Below are 23915 nucleotides of genomic sequence, written 5' to 3'. Positions count from 1 at the left end.
AGAATGCCATAGCGGCATTTCTTCCAGCTGCAAGCACACAGGCGTTTGCTTTGTCTGCGTAATTAAAACAATATAGTGGTGGGCTTAAACAAGCCTGTAAATAAGAATAAGCCCACTTGAAAGCAGGGCTTTGCATGAATTGGCCTTTATGAACCATTGTCTGTCTTAAGCTGAATTGTGAGTTAAACTGTATTTCATTGGCTGATCAATGGCTATCATGAACAAATTCATATTCTGAATCCATTATGTAGAAGACAGATGCCAGTATCATGCAAATTCTTAGCACACTGTTGACATTCACAACTTAAGATACTGGACAAGCAAAGAAATGAAATCAGCCTTCAGTCTCAGACACATTAGTCAGAACTTAAAGTTCATGCTACAAGATGCTGATTACCTTTCCTGTTCATAAACTCAGGACATGAGTATCAGTGCTATCAAATATACACCTTTTATGACAAGTAAAAGCATTTCTTCCTAACTTGGAAGATCAGCCTACAGGATTACAGTGACAGCTTGGTCTCCATGTCCATTCAACCTTTGGATTCTCTGAAGACAACAGGGCAAGCATAATATCTGCTGCTATTAACTGTGATCACTGGGGGCTTTGATGCTCTTTTCCCAAGGAGAACAGAAAAGATCAAGCAATAAAGTCAAACAGCCAGCAACAGCTTTTATGTGCATTTAAAGTAGTTTGATTACTGATTCAATACCTAAAGATGACAAGCTCTGTATTCCATTACAAACCCTCGATCATCTAAATGCCCACATCAAAAAAGACACACATTAAAAAACAAAAGCTGAGCCTAACAGGGCTAGTGGTGGAAAGAAACAAATGGATATTTATTAGAAAGTAAGGCAGCTTCAAGAACCCTCTTAAAAACTGTGATGTATCAGACATTAATCCACCTGTGCACAGACAGATGAGAAAGTTGTGTACAAATGACACCTCTTGCTCCTATGGCTACACACAGCAAGTCAGGTTGCTGCAGTTAGTCTCTGACCTCACCAAAGAGTAAACATACTGGCAGGGAAAAGAAGAAAAGAAAAAAAAAGAAAAAAAAAAAAAAGAGCATGTGGGTTGAGAAATTTCTCTAGAACTCCTACCTTGGCCTCTGTAGCTGCAGTCAGTGGCTATCAAGTTCCACCTCAGGAGTAAGAGTTAAAAGTAGGACGATTAAACTGAGGCATCCTCTAGGCTTCAGGACAAAAATGAAATATTTCTTTCTTGGCCCAGAGTTAGAGTTTAGGACAGTACAAGTCAAGTTCCTGACTTCTTTCAGAACTTCCCATGAAAAGCTGCTGAGTAAGGAGCTAAGCATGTGAGAGTTTAGTTCTAAAGTTGTTTCAAAACATTTCATTGTGTTGGTCGGAAGTACCTTGAAACTGCATAGTGAAAACATGCATTCCTCAGCCAGTACGAAGTAAAAAATAAATGTCAAGCCTGCCAATGTCAACACTGTAAGCTTTTCCCATACTACGAGTTTGTAATTACAATGAAATTCATACAAAGGTAACAATCTCACTAAAACATTTAAACCCATACCTTGTGGTCTAATGGTCTGAGTTATTACCACTGGCATCCTAATCTGGGTAGTCTGGCAAGCAGGGTTTCGTTTCACAGTTTGAGCAGATGTTGACTGGATAATCTGCTATTATTAAAAAAAAGTATACTTATATTATACTCTTTATACACAAACACACACAACGTAAATACACTAATACCTGTAATTACTAATATAAGCACGTGGATCTCTAAAAGCACAACCAGCTAGTGACAAAAGTCATATTCATGTAATGCATGTGGTTGTGTGTGTGTGTATATACCTATTTTGCTGTTATGCTTTTAAAAAGTCAAATAATATTCGACAGAAACGTCATATGGCACAACCTTCATCAAAAATGTGTTTCAAAGTAGTAAGGTAAATATTCAAGTTTAGACTTCTGTTTTCAGAAACTTTACTAGGAAGAAAAGCACTTCTGTAGAAAAAAATGCTGCTATAATTTTAGTGGTGTCCACCTACAACCATTAGGTTTTTCACTATGTATCTATGCTTTTTAAAGAAAAGATACACTAAAAGTAAATTCTAAAATACATGGATTCCAAAGTCAGATATACATAAGAAAGAAAACAGTGTTTTGTGGTGAGCATATACTATTCATCTTTTAAATGTTAACTGGACATCCTCAAGGTTTCACTTACTACTAAGACAAGTTCTGAAGTCCTTACCCAATACTGAAACTGGGTTAGAAATTTAGAATTTCAATCACATACAAATCAAAAAGAATAAACCTGCAAGGGTCATATCTAAGCAACAGTGAAATGTCCCTGATTTCATGAACATACAAGGTAGGCACAGATGAACAGAAGGTTCAAAAAGACGTGTGGATACTGCGGAGCTGGAAAAAAAATAATCCATAAATAAACTCTGAAAACAAAACACAGACAAATAACTGCGAGTAAGATTACAACCACAACTCAGGCATGACAACTTCAGAAGTCATGTGCTTGCTCTTCACAGTCACAACTATGTTACTCCCATTGCATAACATGACTGCTGCTTCCAAGTTAGACATCTCGGTCTCACACCCCCAGGATGCAGTATTCCCTCCCAGAAGACAACACACCACACTACACACGGCTATACGAAGCAAACAGGAACCAGTGCACCTTTATTCAGCACCACTCAGCATTACTCTTACAAAAGGTGTATCTAAAACAATATTATTTAGCTGAGTAATGAATGGCCAAATCTCTGACTTCGAAGTATGCTATGGAAAAAAGGGAAGGAGAAACAGTATTTTCAAATGAGATGTAAAAGTACAGAATGGAGAGGCTACGGAAGAAATAGGAAATTGTTCCATCATCAGGAACCAGGGCTCCCAAATCAGAAGGAAGAGAGGTGAAAACTACAAGAGAGAGTAATGAGGGAACAAGACCTGTAATGTATTCTGGAGAAAAAAAAACCAGGCCCATTCTGAAGTTATGGTATTGCATGCTGTACATCCTAAAATATTAAAAGCTGAAAATTCCTAATAAACCTGTGGATGTAGAGACATTAGTAATAGCTACCTTGCAGAAACAGAAAAGAGGGAAAAAAAGAGATTAAGGATTCAGCTTCAACTATGGACACTGAAGGAAAATGGAGCATTTGTACCAAGCACAGGAATGGAGCACATGGATGTCAATTTACTTGGTCAACACAGGCAGTGAATAAATAGTGACACTCAGAGGGGAAAGAACAAAGTAGCTACCATGCTTAAAATCAGGAAAGAAATAGAGGTGATAGGTGAAAATCAGGGGAAAAGTTGTAGTTCACTGCGTTTTGATGCACAGGAAACACGTACACGTGTATTTTACTAAGTAAGGAGACAAAACAGCCCACAGAAAAAGAAGACTACATTGGTATGAAAAAGGAGAATGTTGCCACTTGTACAGTAATTTATGGGATGACTTTTCGGAGAATAGTGAAGAAAATCATCTACAGCTGAACTGGCCAGAAGCCAGGCCAAAAAAAAAAAAAATGATGTGCGTGACCTGTGGATAGAACTACTATCTGCTATTACAGTAATCACCTGCGATTAGATTTTTCTCTCTCTGAAGCAAGCAAGATCTACAATTCAGAATCAAGTTCTGTTTCACCTGATTATTTTCATGTGAATGCTCTAAAAAATGAGCCACTAACACCATTAAAGACAGGACAGTGTTTAACCATTTAAGATTACATAAAAAACGGCAATGTTTTCTTTACTACCAAATACATTCAAAAAATGTCATTTAACAAGTACTATACTAGGACTTCAACATATGCAAAAGTGCTGAAAGTGTAGAAAATGATTGAGAAATAAACTTTTCCAAGGGGCACAGATGAAAATCATCATTTAAAATCCTATGCAGAAACTGAATAGCACGTACTCTCTAAAAGAAACAACAGCACCTAACTTGGAGCAACATTTTACACTAACTTAAATTCCAGTTTCTATAGTTTTAAGACACATTTCAACACAGGTGTAATCTTCAGATCTAGAAGTGATTAAGGATGAACATTAGCACTTCGTTTCTGAAAGAGCATGTATAACCTCGTAGTAAAAACTGATGAATCAGAGATAACGGACCCTGCATTAAAATTTATAAACTATCTAAACCATCCCTCATCAACTAAAATAACTAGAACTGTTCTATAATCCTGTTGCCTATTTTTCCAACACCGTTAACATTATCATTATGTCATTAACTTGGCCTTAAAAGTGCAGACAATGAACAAGGTACCAGCAAGCTAGTCTGTGAGATGATTTGACAACCAAATTATTTCATATTGCTCACAACCTAAAAATACACACAATGAGTGTACCCCTTCTAATTTTATCTATTCATATGCTGAATCGATGCTGAATCTGAAATTATCAGTTCGTAAGCACTGATTTACTAGCCCAGATTGATACAGAAGACACAGAATTGGATGTTTTAGTGCACTGAGGTTACCGGAGACATGACTTCAGCCTTCAGAAAAGGGGAGATCTTATTGCTGTCTGCAACCACCTAATGAGAAGATCTAGAGAAGGTAGAGCCAGACTCTCTCAGGGCTGCAGAGCAGAAGGATGTGACACAATAAGCACAAGTCAGAATATGGGAAATTTCAATTTAATATAAAGAAAAACAAAAATTTACCATGAGGGTGGGCAAGCACTGGAACAGGCTGCCCAGGGAAATGGTGGAATCACCATCCCTGGGAGTGTTTAAAAAATGTGTCAATGTGGTGCTTAGGGACGTGGTTAGTGATGGACTTGGCAGTCCTGGGTTAACAGCTGGACTTGGTCTCAAAGGTCTTTTCCAACCTAAATGATTCTATGTTTCAATAATTAACACCACAAATGACCAACAAATACAGACTGAGAAAGAATTCAGGCAAAGCACATACAATGTATAAAAGCAGAAAGACTGGTAACTTCTGCTCTCTTTCTCTTACCTAAACAGGAGATAAGAAATAAAAATGAAATCGACTATTTACAAGCCATTAAAAAGAAAAGTCCTTTAAGACAATTAGATTAAAACTCACTGCTGAGGTTTTGGAGGACAAGGATTTTGCAAGTGTCAACAATCCAGATACTCCTTTACCAATGCAGATACACGAGGTCCCAATGATACGCTTCCCCTTACTTAGTAAGGGCTGCAAAATCAGCTTGACTCAATTTACATAAATCACACTTTGCAACAAAAGCATCTGATCCAAAAGCTTAAGCATAAATAAATACAGCAATAAAAATAAAAGCATATGAAATAGAAGCTTCTGCAAAGAATGGAAAATCAAAATAAATTTGGAAAATATATCCTTTACCAAGCATTTTTTCTCTCAATTAAGTTAAAAGTAGTATTGTGGAAGGAAGAAACAAGCCACTTGTAAAATGTACAAAATTCAGAATGGCTATGGTCTGATATGACATTTATCTTCACTCATGAGTAAACACTTGCTAACTCACTTGTGGCTATGCCACTTGTGATTTATCAGTCTACTCACTCCTGAAGATAAATGTCATATCAAACCTCAGCTATCATGTAATCTGGCAGCATTAACTTACAATGTTCATGCTTTTATGGGCCTAGAATTCATATTTACCATTGTTTACCATGCTGAAACAGTAGCAGTTACAACTTTTCAACAGTGCCTCAAAATTTGCATAAACAATTATTTTTCCTCCCAAATAATAATAAAAAAGGACTTTTTAAAAACTTGGCACATCATTTTTAATGTTACTACATTGTTTCAGAGTATATATTTTTAAAGAAGCAATGAAGAAAAATAAAGTCAAAAGCCACAGGATGACTTGACCTACCCGCTCCCCAATTCATTACACAGTTCTTCCTACAGTATTTCACCTGGTCTAATTCTGAATGTTTTCAGTGATGGCTTTTTCACCGCTGTATTTGGGAGCCTGATCTGCCATCTAATCATCTGTCTTATTGTAAGGATATTTTGCCTTATATCCTGCCTAAATCCAGCTTTGCTTAATTATATCCTATTATTCGTATTTATAGTCTCTTAGACAGCTCTAATTCATTCATCAATATACTTTGATGATTAAACCCTTAAAATATTTGTAAATATTTTTTATCCTCCCCTTTAGCCACTGTTTGACAAAGTTGCATGCATTTAATTCTTTTAAGTTTTTCTTTTAGTCTTGGCTTTCAAGCCTGTCCTTTAATTGCCATCTTTTATTACTGGTTTCCAAACAACATTCCTTGCCAATACCCTTCTTATATTAAGGTACGGTGCACAAAATTCTGCAAGTAAACTCCATGATAACAACCTGGAAAACTACCAGGCTGTACTTCAAATAGGCATACAATTTGTCAAGTATAGGCTTTGTTCCTGTTAATGGATCCCAGATGTCTACTGCTCAACAGCCATTTTTATTTAAATTTTATTGTACACCGAATTCCAAGTCAGTGACTAGATCTTTATTTGATCATTAATAGAAACTACTCCTTTTATCCAAACAGCCATCTTTTTCATTTCTAAGCTGCTCTGCACACAGGACAAAAAGAAAATTATTTCCTGTGAGTCACTAAAACGTGTACAAATGACAATCATTCAACAACAGAAAAATGATGCCAGAAGAAGCTTCAGCAGAAAATTAAAAAGGAAAGCAGAACACCCTCATATAGCTTAACGCTTATACTGCTGTTGCATCTGGTATCCAATTTCCATTACTCCATCTCACCTTTTGGGACCCTCCAACCACTATGACAGTCTCTGGAAAAGTGTTAGTAAATGTTTTAGAAAATACTATTCTAACGTAACTTAGAAGATGGCAGAATCTCCCCTCTGGACACTGCACAATTTATGCAGCAACAACAGTCCAGATGTATTTCTATACATCTTTCCTAACCCTAGACAGACCTGCACAAATCTTTATGTTGCTTTCCATATAATTGAATTTGTTTTAATTAAGATGGATCACTTTGAATTTCTTACTGTTTCTTTATTATTTAAATTTAATAATTGGCTTCAATCTCCAGGAGTACTTTCTCCTTATGATGCAGTGTCAACACAAAATATCAAGTGCTAACTGATCTCCATTAGAACTTCAACACATTTAATAAAGAACATCTCTCTTATTCATAGAAATGTTACCCCCTGTAACACCCAGAACAAGACAGGCAGTCTGCATATATAAGGCTATACAGAGCTCCTGCACCCTAAGAATGACAATTTGGAGAAACTCTGAACATTGCACTTAGAACAATTAAAAAAAATTGATTGCTGGATTATCTCATTAGTGTCTCATCAATAAAATATTAGCCTAAGATTATTCCCCTTTTCCCTAGCTAGAAGTAGTTATATGAGCACTATCTAGCTCTTTAGAGCATAGCTTTTTCATGGTTTTGGAACATGACTCCAGTATTGTACAGAACAGATAAATAAAATAGTTCCCTCTTTCATCTCTGCTAACACTATATATTGTAATGCTGAAGTCTCCTTTGCACAATCTACACTGCATGCTGAACAGCATTGACAGAATTCCCATGTTGCAAGATAACTCAATATAACTGGAAGAAGTATCACCACATCTGACCCTTGTGTAAAATGGAAAAGTCAAAATAAAGAAAACAGCTAACGGATTCTCCACATTTTTAAAAAAACTAGGCTACTGTAAACCGGCTGGTATGAAAGGGTCTATAGTCCAAAACAGGCTTGCCCTTCTGCAGCTGGACAGTTTGCAAAGCCAGCTGGAATTCTCTCCAGTGAGCTTCAGGCTTGGAAAATCTGGAGCTCAGCCAGTTTTCTCCATCAGTGCTGGCCACCCCTAGGCAAGCCAGCTGTAATCTTCCTCTTCCGGACAAGACCCAGGCAAGATGGCCAGCAGCTCTTTGCTGTGCTTTGATTTTGGGGAGCACTAAGAAGTGAGGAGTGTGATCACTGTCACCACAAAAAAAAAAAGTCAATACTTAAAAACAATTACTAGTGTGATATGGAGATGCTGCTGGGTTGTCTGCTTGGCACCTGAGCTGATGGCTGTTGTGGTATATGAGATTTTTTTAATGCAGTAAACTCTTACTGTCTGATGCTGCTTTTGTCTGTATAGAACTAATTTGAGGGCCATTAAGAAGTGCTTGGTTAATGTGACGTTTGGTTCTACGAAGTAATTACTGATAAATTGAAAACAAATACAGAAAGCAGTTTTGCAACAAAGCCAACAAACCATAATTTTTAACGTATTCACTTCTCCCTAAATGTTTTCTAGACAAGGCATAGTAATTAAGCTTAGTTTTGCTCTGCACATTTTGCTACCTTTTGAAAATGTAGCAGTCATTTCAAGTAAGGTGAAAATTCAGACCTAGGCCTATGACCTCCACACAGACAGAAAAACAACTTTTGCCCATCCGATCAATCTCTACAAGATATCACTTCAGCACTTTTCAGCTCCCTCATACTGTGTAGGTATGTTAAGTAAGATGACGTAGCAACTCTTCACACTGTTAATCTCTGCTCAGGTTAACATCACAATTGCTTGCTTTGAGTATGCATTGACATGTGAGAGAGAGACACAGAAGGTGTCTCTCATAAATCTGACTTTATCCCATTCAGAAAATATTCCACAAGAGCTATAATCATAAGAGTAAAAATTCCTGTGGGCTTACTGACACATCAGTGTTCCTCAAAAGGTGGGGTGCAACATACCTAGTAGGCACAGGAATGTTTAAAGTCAATTGCAAAACATTGGAAAAAGCTGTGTTACTTGGCAGTAGGTTCCTCTTAAGACTGTAGCGTGAGATAAGGCTAGACATATAAGTATAAACATTCAGGGCCCGTAAAGAACCTGTCAGCCGCTGTCAGAAATCTGCTCTCCCCAGGACAAGGAGAAATTTCTACACTTATTGCCTGTAATTGCAACCAGTTCCCACTCCACTACCTTGCAAGTACCAAAACTATTGTCAATTCAGTCTTACGAAACATGGATGAATCAAAAAGAAGTCACAAAAGGTCTGAGGCACACATTTCTAATTAATACAACAGTCCAGAAAAGGTGGGGGGAACCCATCGTAGAAAAAAACAGAATGCAAGCGGCTGAACAGGAAGCAGGTGAGTTAAAGTGCAAAATATCCAAGCATCTTGTGTGTATTGCAAAAGCCCAAGTCAGAAGTCTTAGCATCTAATATGTTCTTACAAATTAAAACTATGCTCACTAAAGGATGGTAAAATTATAATAATTTCATTTTAAAGTAATTTAACTACTAGAAAGTATTTGTAAGGTTCAAAAGACATGGCTCAGATGGCTCAGACATTTTCAGTGTGCACAACTATTTTTAAAGCAAAAGAAATACTCTCTCTCCACACACCCTACAAATTATTTATATCGTTTATAGAGCCTATGAACAGAAGGATAGGTAAGTGTAAAGTTTTACATTATTGTATGTGCTTTTCTGAATCTTGGTAATATAAATTGCTACCAACTTTATATACCTTCTGGAACTTGACAGTTTGATTTTGAAACTTAAGTCAAGTACTTGTACTCATACATACACAGAAACCACAGACAAAGGAACTTACATCTTTGCTTGAACGATGATAATGCCTGTATAAATTCAAGGCCTTGTAAAAATCCTAAATGTATTTTAATTACAACTGTAAACACACAAGCAAGATCCTATGTAACAGCAGGATAAATTCCCCACACACCCATTGAGAAAGTGGCTGTACAGTTGCCTTAATGATAGTGCCTTTGAAATGAATGAATCTAAGCATGTGATACTCTAATATGCCCAACAATGACATATTTCAGTAAATAAAGTATGGCACTATTTCTAAACAAAACATGCTAAAACAGTACAGCTAGTCTACATGATTTTACAACTATATGTAGAAGAGTTTAAAATGAGAGTTAATTTTAATGCAAACTAATCTAAGCAAAGCAGCATACTTAATGACGTACTAAAAATCATACTCTTGCCTGTAAGTCCTGAAAAGCTTTCTGTTCTACATTTGTAATTAACAAATTCCACTGTGCTCACGTAACAATCACTGTAGTCCAGACACAAAGGCCAAGAGCATACTTTCGTAGATTTAAGCTATGTTAACAATGCTATCTAAACTAATGGTTGAACACACTTGTGAACTAACTGCCATAAAATAAGGTACTACTACATATCACAGAATATGATACAGACAAACCAAAAATTATTTTCCCAAACAAGCTGCAATAAAAATAACATTGAAAACTGCTATTCAGTTTGTCAAGAAATTCTCTTTGATACTACAGTACCTACCAGTTGAGAACTCTGATTTGACTGTACCACCTTAACCTGAGGAGGCTGCACTGTATTTGATACAGAGACTGTGCAAATGTTGTTTGGTTGCCTTATTCCTATTGTCTGTGTTGTGACAACAGAGGAAATGCTTCCCGAGGCAGGCTGAGGTATAACTTGTGATAGCTTGGTTTGTTGAAGCGGCTGCTGAGACGGCTGTCCTTGCAAAACTGAATGTTGACTATTCAGTAAAGATTGTCTCAATGCAGGTAGACTTTTCTAAAAAGAGAAGAAAGTTTATGAAACATCAAATTTAGGCTGACAAAAAAATATTTTTAAATTTGCTGTAAATACAATAAAAAGAATGCAGCTTTCTTTCCAATTTTATTACCTGCCTATTTGTCAAAAAGTAGTAAGACTGAACATACTTTGTAAGAGGGAGAGTTCGGTTTACATTTTTAATAAGCTTCCAATTTCGATTTATCAACCCTTTTGATTTTCATGCGCCCTAATTCCAGCACAGCAGTAAAACGTCACACTCTCCTCCTCAAGACTACCTAGAACTTGTAGCTTAGGCCTTTGGAAGGGCAAAAAATGGAAACAGAAAAGGCAGAAACATAGGAACAACCCTATTCCCACTGCATGCCAGAAGTAGTAAGCTGCACCAATTTACTTCTCCTGACATGACTCCAGTACCTAGAACAAGATGATTTAACTGCTGATGCCCTACAGCAATAGCTGTTTACTGTATTATTACTGATGTAATGTATTCTGACTGGATTAGGAAAGCGTACTATTGTATGCTTCATGTTCAGACCAGTTCAACTAAAAAATACAGTTCTAAAAGGCTATATTGTACCTTCACCCATAAACTTTTTACTTTTTAAGTGGTAGTAGTGTTCCTTTGAAGTGCTCCCCCCAGGCAGCTGTAGAATGCAACAGTGTTTAGCCCAAGCCACAGTTCTTACTAAACTTCTAATATTTATTTAAAAACTTAATACCGGTTGCCAAGAAAAGACTTCAAAGAAAGGAAGCAAGTTAAAACTTATCATGATGCTAAAGTGACTGTGGTATAAGAGCAGGAAAAGGCACAAAAAAAGGGTTAATGATAACTTGAAAAACCAGAAGCAGACGGAGAGAGTTCTGAAGAAAAGCTGAAGTGAGAGAAGAAAGAAAGGAAATCTGCCCTAAACTGAGAAGGACTAGAAGAAAAATGCTTTTTAAATTATAGTTGTGGTTTTGTTGGGACATAATTAAACACGCTTTGTATGCCTGTATATAATTTTGCATATGGAAACTATTGTAGCTAAGGTACAAGACCCAATTAGAAGTTAAATTTTCCCCCACCTATACCAACTTAGGACCCAACAATAAATCCATTTGGTACCGCATTAGATCTTCTATTATAGATTAGTTCCAGATTACAAGCAGGATCAGCTAATCAGTTATTTCAACAGCATTATCCATTTTTCATAATGACCATGACACATACATTGAAAGTTATCAATGACTCAAAGGTAGATTAAAAAAACAATATGGAAAAAGCTTATCAAATTACTTGAAGCATTCTATAGAAATAACTTCTGACTCTTCCAAACGTGAAAGCTGAACTTCTTAACAAAAAACATTACCTACTACCACAGAAAAGTATATACATTATAACAGTAAAGGATCACTACAGAATAGATAATGGATGAATTCCAAGCTAGGGAGTAAGTGCTTTTTTATATGAATCTAATTACTACAATATTCTAGATCAGGGCTCCTCAAGCAGTAAACTCCAGATCAGCTCTGGATGACAAATAAAATTTTTCTTAAACCTAAACCAAGGCCCCAAACACATGAGGTCTCCCTCCTGTAGGGATCCCCTTTCTTACCATTCCTGCAGCCCGTCAGGGCGCAGGCAGCTGCAGCAGCAGCCACAGCTCCCAGCCGCGGAAGGAAGCAGAAAGCAGCACCTGGCTGGCCCCGCAGCAACGGAGCCTGCACGTGACTTCCAGCCAAGAAGATATTGCCAGCACGAAGTAAAACTGAGTAGTCCTGCTCTAGACAGGTGAAGCTATTTCCGCTTAAAAACTATATGCTAAAATTTCACGTACCGACATTTGCACTGAAATAAATTTATCTAAACAATATTCTTATTACCTTAAGGAAAGGTACAAGATATGGCTGAGGAGATGATTTGAGTTCCGATTGAAGGCGGCCTGTAAATTCTTCCGGATCAATCTTTGCATCCTTCACGGGGAAGAAAAAAAGAAAATCATCAAAAACTCAGTTCAGTTGTCTGGTTGTTTTTTTTCCAGATAATATATATGTATGTATCTCTAGCTAAACAGGCTACCATACCAAGAATAACTTTCAAAGCTCAAGTCCCTCAACTCCTCTCTATAAAATCCTTCTGTCAAGAGGTAATTTATATATGTAATATGCCACTCAGAATTCAGACAGCTCCCTTTGCGATGCACAATTTAAGAAGCAACAAGATCCCACAAACACTTAAGTCCTTTTTAGGACTCCATTCTCCCACTAACATTTACATAGGGATTTCTTTTAAAAATTATTAATTAAAAAAAACAGGTTGTTGAACTAACCTTACAAACTATTATAAAATATGTCAGCCCCTGTAATAAGAAAGTATCTTTACTTCATTCCAAAACCAATTTTGAAGGTCCAGTTTAAGTTAGTAGAATATACGTATGTGTATTTATATATAAAAGAGATGTAAAGCATATGCATATATAAAAAGCGTACATGTAATTATATATACAGAATTTTCACCTATACAAATGTGTGTATGGGTAGACATGTGTATATACTCACAAAATATACACTTATGAATATATATATTTCACATATTCAGTAGTTAATACCAGAAAACTCCAGTACCATTACGTACAATCTCAGGTTGTAATAAGAACATTCATTAGCTTTCCTGCACTGATAGAGAACAAGAACAAAGCCAAACAAACCAAAACAACCTTCAATAAGTACATTTATCATGTCATGTGTCTCATTACTTTGTTTAAAATATTTAAAGTAGTTACCTTCACCTAGTTAATCTTTCCTAGTTTTCAAAAGTTAAAATGAGGTTTTATTGGAACCACTTATTATTGTTGAATTGTATTATTGTTGAATGGGTCATACTTAAAGAAAGTCTTAGGCTTGTCTAAAATAGACAGGCTTCTCTGTCAATGAACTCAAAGAAATACATATCATATTTTAATACTTTTAAATCCAAGTTCTTCATAGACTATAATTATTTCTTCTAAGAAGCTTGATCATTTGTTCAGCTCCACAGTAACATCTGTTTGCAACTCATTTATGAAATTCACTGAAAAATCTGTTGCACTGCAGACTACAGTAAGTCAGACTTCTTCTCAGCCCAAGGACTCTGTCTAGCAGAAACACAACTTTGCCTCTTGAAATCCACCTGCAGTGAAGGCCCCATGCAGCAGCATCTGCCTGCAGAACTGCTCGGACTCAGCAGCTTAGCAAAATACTTTTCCTTCAGTCCAAGAAACTCTAAACCACATTTAATAGCTTCTTACTGTTTCAGAGAAGACCATGGTTTGGAGAAAAAGAAACTTCACGCATCCTCAAGGAAAAATCCTGTATTTTACTCTATTTTTCTAAATAGAAGACCAAAATATTATCCATCAAAACAAAAGTGCTTTTGACAAATGCATACTTTGTTGCATTTCCCCTTCCAGAAACTAAGAGAAAGCCTACCTTTAACAGATTTTTGAAGACATGAAACATACCACTTTGATGCAGCCCAACTCCTTTCACTTTTATTACAACAAAAAAAAATGGTTAAGATCAAAGCAGTAGTTTTCAGCACATGTAAATAACAAGCTTACTCGGTAACTGACAAAATGAAGATAACTAAGTATTTACCAACAAATCTTGAACCAGAGCTTTCACATTACGGGATGTTTCTGGAGATGGTGAATTGTGAGAAGCAAGTTTTATAAGGGTAGCTAAAAAGTTTTTGCATTTTTTCACATTCTCTTGCATTTCCTGCAAAAGCCAGAGAAAACAAATATCAGATCCATGCTATTTTCCGTTAGGATCAATGCGTGCTCTGATCACTATAACAGGGGAAAATTATGAAACTGTCCCAATTCAGGCAGGACATATTTGACATACATCTGCAGCTATTTTACAGTTGCTGCTAGTTAGCTGACATTTTCTTCACTTCTTTATGTAACTGAACATCATACCTCACAAATACTAACAAAAAAAAACCCCAAACCACAAAACAATGAAAGAAATATATTTAATACTTTACAGTCTGTTTTGATAAAAATAACTTTAAATATGAGAAGTAACACAACAATTTGTTGTGAGATGCAATCTCCTTTGAGATGCTCAATACACAATGTACAATGTTCCCCAAGCTATCTAAATTTGTTAAATTGATTCAGAACGTTTTTTTGTACAAAGCAGCTACAGCAGTAAAATCAAATTAGAAACTCTTCAAACATCACCATATCTAATCTTTTCTTCATCAGTAGTAAAAAAAGCTTCAATTTTTCAAGCCATTGTTTTTATATGGTGTTATTACTCCAAGAAACAGAAACATTACACTTCAGTGTAACCACAGTTTTGAGGATCAGCAACATGATAATTAACAAAGTTCATAGACTGAAGGCCTGATTCTTCTGCCTACAGAAACAGAATGGTTCTTTCACTACTGACATGTACATGGCAGGATGGGGAGAGCCAACCACATGTGTTCTTCCTCTCAGAATTGGTATCCAATTTACTTGAAAAGAGGGGAAGGTTTTCTTCTTTGGAAAGTGTTTGTTCCATCATGGAAAGCGTGCCTGCATGCAGGAAAAGTTCTTTCTGTTTCTGAATAGACCTGAGAAGTTCAGGAAATACTAAGGAGACCAAGTATCTAGTATTTTAAAACTTACCTGTGATACAACTGTAGTTCCAGGTACAGGAGAGCTTGGTATGACCTGGGGCTGTGCTGGTACTTGTGCTGTTGTATGAGGTGGAAGTGGCAGCCGAGGCTGACCCTGGTTTTGTGCTGAAGCTTGAGTTTGTCCACCAGTAATTACTGCAGGTTGTTGAGAAGCCGACGTTCCAGTTGCTACTGTTGTCTTGAATAAATTTTGAGCACTTGTTGTAGCTACTGATACCTATTAATATTTTATATTGAAAAAAGCTGATTATCTTCTTTAAAATCTTTTACTCTATCATAAAGTTCTTGAAAGTCTGACAAGAAAAACTTGTTTCCTTTCAAATACAGCCATGCTGACAAATAGAACCACTGACCTTACTTATAACCCTAATTTTGTCACCCTTTACTGAACAGTGGAAGTCCTCATATAAAGTTCTTTTTATTACAAAAATAAGTGTGCCACTAAAAAATAAGATGCTATTATCCAGCCATGTAAGATCACCATGATGATGTGACTTCTCAAACTCAACTTTCTGTAAATTTGGCCCTTAATGTAACAACTCAGTTCCCAATGATCTGAGCTCATGTCATCAGGTTTACAATTATCTATACCACAGTTACAATGACAGCTCAGATCCAGATGACAAATGCACTAACACTAGTGAATCTGGTATTAACCATTAGTGGTTTCCTAAATAGTGGTGAGCCCAGTAGCAGCATATATGCTTTTGCACCAGGGCAAAGACCTAGTGAATCAAACTGTCCTGGATGGACCTAGCTGGGCCATATACCATGTGGCACACTCCTCAACCTTAGCAGGCTGGAAAGCTTATCAGGCTGCACAGAACACCACGTACACACACCCCCACCCTCATCCAGTTCAGCTCTCACACTTTATCTGACCTAATAAGCCACTCTTCCAAGTGCCAAAAAAATCTCAGACACACCAAATGAGACTGCAGAAGCTACAGAGAGCTCAGCCAAGTAGCCTAACACACTGAGCAGAAGCCACCAGAACCTCCCAATCCAGCCTGACAGCAGAGCTTTGCTCTGTCTTGGGTGCAGCAGCAGAACAAGCTGACCCAGGCACTGCAATGCCACAGGTGATGCCATGGGTCCTGCAGCACTGGTGACCATACAGCAGATACCACAGTTCTCGATGGGGAACAAACATAGTGCCGCATGTCCACCACCGAAACAGTATTTGTGAGGCCAGCTGATTTAAGTTTTCTCTTTTAAAATAAAGCTTGCTTAAAACTGCATCTACACTACCCCAAAAAACATTGGGGGTACAAAAAAGACAGGCTGATGGAATTGGGGTTGCTCAACCTGGAGAAAACTCAACTCCAGGAAAACCTTATAGCTGCCTTTCAATACTTAAAGGGAGGGGAATTATAAGAAAGATGGGGACAGACTTTTGCAAGGGTCTGTAGCAATAGGACAAGGGCTAACGGTTTTAAAAAGAGCACAGACTTAGTAGAGAATTTCTCCCTAATATCTAATCTGTCAGGGTGGTGAGACACTGGAAGAGGCTGCCTGGAGGAGCTGTGGATGCCCCATCCCTGGCAGTGTCCAAGGCCAGGCTGGATGGGGCTTTGAGCAACCTGCTCCAGTGGAAGGTGTCCCTGCCCATGTGGGAGGCTGGAACTAGGTGATCTTTAAGGTCTCTCCAATCCAAACCATTCTGTGATTCTATGAAACATTAGAAAATAAGATCTAGGCTATCACTCAGCACCTGCATAGCACATTCTGACTATACATTCATTATTATTCCTGGTATTACGTTTGCAATAAAAACAAACACGAACATTAAAATTCACTTTTGAAAAAACTATGTAATTACAAACATCATTTTCTTCACCCATCTTTTGCTTTTTATATTCTTACTACTTACTGTGGTATGTGAAAGAATAGAGCCTCCAGGCAGAGTCGCAGCAGTTGTAGCACTGACAGGAGTAGCAGTTGATGGAACAACTTTGGCTTGCACTGGAAGTCCTAGGCGGACAGTAGATGTGGCTACAGAAGTTGGTTGCTAATAAAGGAAAAATAAGCATTTTATATTTTTTCCTCCTTATAAACTTGATTTCCAATACTTTTTTATAATACTGATTACATGAATAATCATTATGAATGCTGAAAAAAAAAACCCAAAACTAGTAATACATTTTAAAATATATATTCACAAATAATGCAAAAATGAGCTTTCTTACGTTCAATGGTATGGTTGCAGTATTTCTCCTAAAAAGCTATTTTTCATACAGATATGTGGAAATGAATATAACATCAATTTTTTGCAGGTCACATCCTATAGGATGTGACCTGCAAAAAATTGATGTTACATTGATCTATTAGTTCAGTTGTAATATTTACATTTCAGTATTCATCAAGATTTGAGTTTATAATTGCCAGTAACACATATTGGTCCTTTTGATATTTACTGGCCTGTTCTATTGCTTTTTCTTGAAGAAAATTAACATGCAGAGAAAATTCAGAGAGCAGAAAATGTAATTTCAGATTAAAACATATGGAAATTAATTTGCACAAAAATAAAGTCTAAGCATTTGGGGAATCTTTGTCATAAATGCACACTCTGTAACCGGACAGCAACTGGAATGTTAAGTGCAGACAAAGGAAAATGACTGGCTTATAGCCTCTCACTCAGTAGCATACTCTACAACTCAGTATATCTCTCATGCAGCAAACATAGTGGTTTTGTAACTTACTTTACCTGAGAGGTTGACATCTCTTACCATCATATAAAAGGACAATATTTAGGAATTAAAAAATGTACCCAGGAAAGTTGTTATTTAATTCTACAGGAATGTAAATACCATTATGGAAGAAATACCTCAGACAATATGGCAATTATGACAAAAAGAGAACCACTCGTTAAAATCAGAGGCTCCACTGGTCTCTTGCAACTTATATTTGTTAAGATTTATATTCAAACACATACTTAGAAAAGACAAATTTTCCAAGTGGCTGTAGTAATAAATCATAGACAATACTGTTTCTCACAAGATAAAACCGTTATTCCTTGATTTACATTTTAAATTATGTATGTCTCTAATATTTTTATAAAGAGCTGCTTATTTTAGATTCTTACATTGTCTACTCAGCCTACATAAAATACGTCTTCAAAGTACACCCAGTACACTTGAGAGATCTCCAAAAGGAACAGAGGCCCAGGCAGGCATGCAAAACCCCAAGCATTCCTTACAGATCAGTCCAACAATATCGTCTACTGTATATCAACCTTCTATACTCAGGAAGGAAAAGGTGGGGAAAAATAAAATAAAAAAATCTACCTGACATCCAAACAAAACATTCTTTTTTTGTTTGGATAGCATTCAAGATTTTTGAAATCTTGACTTAGGGATGTCTTATATACTGAGACATCCTAGAGACAATAAACAGCATCACCGTGAATAGGCAGAATTGTCTGGGGTTTTGGGAAGAAGCTTCTTCTGTTGTTAAATACCACACTTACTTTCTTCATTGTAAAGAAGATCACTTACTCCAATTGCCTTAAAATATGGGTTGAATGAAACCATATTTACTCAATGAATGTTTGCAGTTAAAAACATAAATACTGTGTATCTTGGTCATTTGCTTATAATCAGTGCTTCCAATCTAGAAATACAACATGCCCATGAGATATATCTGCCCCTTTCTTGTCAGTAAGAGCTTCCAGAGGTGAGGATTTATAAAGCAAGCAAGATAACCAGGCAAACTTCTGGCAGTTGCTCAGTTCTGAGAAAGATCTGCGGCCAGAAATCCACAAATACATAGCTCAGACTGCTACCTAGAGAATTTTTCTCATCTAGTAAGTGCTCACAATTCATCACAGGAACATACTTGAAAACAACGCTGCATATAATCAAAATACAAAATTTCAGTGTTATAACAGCATACTATTCAACTAAGTATGTACTCCACTGTGCCAGACCACAGGAGCAAACTATGCAACATGAAGACTAAAATTCACCCTCAGTTTTAGAAATCAATAGTGACAAAAGCCTTTGATACAAAACGGCAGTAAAGTGTACTAACATGTTAGATATGAAAAAAAAAGCCTTACTACCAAAAAACTGCAAACAAAGTAACGCAATAGTCTACTAATGCTGTTCCAAAACTCATAAATGTTAAAAAAGGTAAGTATGAAACAAGTGTATGAGAAACATAACAAGGAACTAGCCTAGAGAAATTATTAAGTATCATGGAAATGATTTTCAAATGACAGATACAAGTTGCTAGAAGACACTCTAAGGACTCCCCAACACAAATGCTTCAAGAAGAACTGCTAAAAACTATTTAGAAACAAATAGCTGTGTTTTCTATGAAAGGAAAGCCGTAAACAGATCTCATGAAAAATCCATCAAAAGGGAAAAAATTATCAACAATATATAAAAACAAAAAATTAACCCAATGTGTCAAGTTCCTACTGGAACAATCTAAAAGAATGTATGATGTTCTTCAAAGAAAAACTGCTAAGGTTTGGTATGCTATTAAACTCCAAAACTACCAAGAAAGGCTTAGAAAAGAATACATTTTCAAATGTAACTGTATTATTTTTGATTAAACACATCACATATTTTTACATATCCTAAATACATGAAAGTAATGTTTAAGAGGCTTTTTCCCTGTACTCAGACGTTAGCAGGCAGGAAACTAGAACATGAATGCAGTACATAACCCACCACCAACCTCCGTAGGAACACTGGAGAATGCTTACAGTAGCCTGTTGCATACAGACTTGGGCTGGCTCTGTCCACACAGAGAGATCAGAAACTGTCAGAGGAGCACAACACAGTGCTACTTTGGAATTTCAAAATTGATGTTACTTTGGGATTTCAAAACTAATCTGGCTCACGTCTGGCCAGCTTAAGACAAGGGATGTCCCAAGCTTCCTTCTGCCTGCACAAGTGATGCAGATAAGGCAGCCGATCCCAGTTTCAGGATGCAAGAAGCCACTTCCACAAAGGCAGGAAGCACACACTAGAATTGTTCATGGAAGAAAACAGTGTGGAATTACTCTGTCCCCTGTAAATTCAGTCTCTAAATAACTTCATCTTCACTTTCCTATGTAGGCCTTCTCCCCAGAGCTCTGGACACATGAATAGAGAGGCAAAGCTTGAGGCAAGAATGGGAGCAAATTGCACTTGTGCCTGTCTTGCACTAACAAGCCGCCTCTATATTTGAAGGAATATGCAAGGCTGCATTTGAAAAAGCAGGCCGTTTGAATATCGAGAAAATACACCAAAGATTATTTGTCACTGCCAAGGCAGGCCTAGACCAATTTTGGGTACTGCGTAGTGCATTCCAGCTTCATAAAATCAAGACAATTTAAATAGCCACTGATGTATGTAAATCCTCGGAAACAGGTTTGTGGTATACTTTTATTTTGTACTATAGGGTGCCAGCAACACAGTCCCTGCACTACAAAGCCAGAGAGCTTATTTTGACAAGTATATTGCATATACATTTCATGATCAGTCCTGTCAACAAACTTGGCCACTATCAACCACAAAAGGAAGAAAGAAAATCCTCCAACAGCATCTTAACAAACATTAACACAAAAGCAGGGGCAAGTTATCAACACAAAAGCAGGGGCAAGTTATCACAATACACATCATGACACCTCTTTGTGTCTTCCCATACATTGCTTCACTACCTACTATGCAAACCTCAATTTCAGCAGAATATGACCTTTAAGTTTAGATTTCAATTTGCAATATCTGAAATCAAACTAAATTCTAAACATTAATCCAGAAGACTTCTTATGAACAAAACAGGCCACCCTAAGGTGCCCTGATGCCTCAAACAATACAAGACAACTTAATGAAGAGAAAACCAAGGTGGGATCACAGACACTGGAAGGAGCTTAAGGCTAAAGGTCAAACCTGGTAGCTTATCTATATTGGGTTTGCATGGCAAGGCTGTGTTCGTGGGGGCACAGGGTGGCTTCTGTGGGAAGGTGCCAGCAGCTTCCCCCGTGCACAATGGAGCCGATGCCAGCCGGCTCCCAGACGGACCCGCTGCTGGCCAAGGCCGAGCCCGGCAGCGACGCTGGCAGCGCCTCTGGGATAACGGGTTTCAAAAGGGGGAAAGTTCCTGCGCAAGAGCAGCTGCAGGGGGAGAGGGGAGGGAGCCCGTGGGAGAGCAACAGCCCTGCAGCCCCCCAGGCCAGGGCAGGAGGGGGCCGGGGGGGCTCCAGGCGCCGGAGCCCGTGGGGAAGCCCCCGGCGAGGCAGGCTGTGCCCCCAGCCCCGGGGGGTAACGGGGAGCAGACCCCCACCCGCAGCCCCTGGGACCCCAGGCCGGGGCAGGGGCAGCGTGTGAGGGGCGGCAGCGGCAGCGACAGCGTGTGCGGGACTGACCCCAGCCCCATTCCCCGTCCCCCTGCCCCGCTGCGGGGAGGAGGGAGAGACATCGGGAGCGAAGCTGAGCCTGGGGAGGGGGGAAGCTGTTCTTAACACTCGGGTTAGTTCTCGTTACCCTAATCCCGGTTGATTGGTAACAAATTCAGCTGATCTCCCCGAGTCGAGTCCGTTCTGCCCGTGCCGCTGTGTGGCGAGTGATCTCCCTGCCCTTGGCTCGACCCACCAGCCTTTCGCCTTTCCTTGCATTTTCTCTCCCCTGTCTGGATGAGGAGGGGGGTGACAGAGCCGCTCTGGTGGGCACCTGGCCCCCACCAGGCTCAGCCCACCTCATCATTTTAGAACACCTAATTTATACAACCTTTCTTATACGCACAGCTGTAGCCCTCCCTACTGTGAAGGTACCATAACACTCCCCATTACCAAACTCTGTTCTCTGATACTTACAATTCTGTGAAACTTCTAAAGAGTTCATGGAAAAACTTCATATACTTATTGACTGCCTCTCAGTTCTTTTGGTTATAGTTTGTCTGGAACATGCACTTAAACGTCAGATGCAGAGTAATTTGTATGTCAGTGATTTCACTTTTTCACTCTGGTAAAAATACAGCCAAATTGAGCCTAAGTACTAACCCTTTAAAAACTTGACATTTGCGCACAATTGCAGAAAACGACCGGAGGCAGAACCTCTAACATGTCAGCCGGCAGAGGCAGAACCTTCATTGCCAGCACAGCTCTGAGACACCACAGCATCACTGGAGTCAAGCAGCAGAACCCAAAAAGCTGAGAGGTGCTGCTGTGTTCCTCACATTTGTGATGCCCCTTTTGGGTTCACCAACTAGGAGAATAACAGGCAAGGAAGACACAGGACAGAACTGGGAGCAATTAGACAAGACAGGCAGAGGAGCCTGGGACCACCAAAGAGACCTTGAGTAATCTGGGGTTCTAAGTCCCAAACCCCTACCTCTGAAGGGTCAGCATCCTGTTGGTGTAAGCAAATATCCATATAATCCATTATCAAAGTACTTTCTCATTCTTTAAGTGCCTGGTCCATCTATAATCACTAGAATTCATCCAAAGAACCTGGTGGATAAGAAGCAGCTGAATTCTGGCACTACAAATTAGATTCTACCCTTGCCTCAATTGCTCAGTGCTTGCGCTGCATGCAAATACAGATAATCTAATAACTATTCTTATGCCATATATTTCAAGTGCCCAACTTGAAATGTGGAGTTTGTGACGAGGAGTGGTTATGGCTGCAACTGAAGACAAGGAAGTCAAACTGAACACAAAAAATTAACTTGTATTTTTAATTTATTTAAAATAGAGACAATTAAGCTCTGTTTTCTACTTATAAAAAGAAGCTAATAATCCCCTTAACTGCATTATTGAGAAAGTTGTTATAGGGATAAGCTTCACAAAAAACCCTGCTTGGTTATTAATTCCCACTTCAGAGGGGGGCTTCGATAGTATGCAGCAGATAAGCCTGAAGCAACCCACTGAACAGTGGAGAAAAAATATTACATAATTCTTCATTAATTAATTAAGGCTGTCCAGCCTACACACTGTAGAAATTAAAAATAACAGCAGTATGTGGTCATGCAACATAATGCATATGCACATGGGAGCCACTATTACATTGCTCAGGAACCTTCTTTACAGCATTTCCTAATCTTTGCACGTTTAATTTCACAGCCTTACTAATGATTTGAGTGTTTTCTAAGAAGTTTTAAAAGATGCGTTAATGCTATGAAAATGTAAGCAGTAGAATTTGTACGTAGCGAGGACTTATCTGCTTATACAGAAAAGTTTCACTCGCCATGAAGGAAAGTGATTTTGTGGTTAAAGCGCAGTTGAGACCATAAATTTTTTACTTTCTCTGGTCTTCCAGCCTACCTGCCCTACTAACACAAATGTATTCTCCAGAACATTGTACAAGAAGCCCAAAAAATGTCTATAAAAAAGAAATAGTACAGAATAGCTTATTTGATAATAATGGTAACAAACCTCAGGCAGCAACAAAGATTTATCAATTTGCATCAAACTTCAGCAAAAAGTAAAACGAGCATTTGTCAAAACAGCAGAAAGGGTGTGAAAGAGACAGAAAAAAAGAAAAAGATCAATAAATGAGGAAAAAATTACCAAAAGACAACATAAACACTGCTGAAAATACAGACACAGCATAGTATCAGAACCATCTCAGATTTGAAAGATTTGCTTTAGCAAGAGCAGGAGGCCTGTGAAACATCAGCCAAGTTTAGAACTGCTCCCAACATCACATGTGATAGCAAAGACTAAGCTGTTGTTGCTTGCATTGAGCATATTTCACAGCAAAAATATAGCCACTTCCAGAGCAGGTGATTCAGCACTTTTCGCAA

General features: G+C 38.1%; 1 protein-coding gene across 6 annotated transcripts in view; it reads right to left on the bottom strand.

Moving 5' to 3' along the window:
• Positions 1–23915, bottom strand: part of LOC308053578 (transcription initiation factor TFIID subunit 4-like) — a 152414-nt gene that overhangs the window by 111213 nt on the left and 17286 nt on the right. For 5 of the 6 annotated variants that reach the window (XR_013923672.1, XM_080364993.1, XM_080364995.1 and 2 more), the window contains exons 3-8: positions 17053–17190; positions 15169–15396; positions 14144–14266; positions 12392–12481; positions 10268–10525; positions 1547–1652 (exon numbers count right to left, since the gene is read on the bottom strand). Coding sequence is in view for 5 of the 6 variants with exons in the window: in XM_080364993.1 (XP_080221119.1) it covers positions 1547–1652; positions 10268–10525; positions 12392–12481; positions 14144–14266; positions 15169–15396; positions 17053–17190 (943 nt within the window). In the remaining variant the exon portion in view is untranslated. The remainder of the gene's footprint in view (positions 1–1546; positions 1653–10267; positions 10526–12391; positions 12482–14143; positions 14267–15168; positions 15397–17052; positions 17191–23915) is intronic. The other variant, XM_080364994.1, reaches the window with a different exon arrangement.

The sequence above is a fragment of the Falco punctatus genome, assembly GCF_963210335.1.
Source record: "Falco punctatus genome assembly, chromosome: 14".
NCBI classification, from domain to species: domain Eukaryota; kingdom Metazoa; phylum Chordata; class Aves; order Falconiformes; family Falconidae; genus Falco; species Falco punctatus.
The sequence above is the reverse complement of the archived record's forward strand: the minus strand, read 5'-3'. Positions and strand labels throughout refer to the sequence as shown.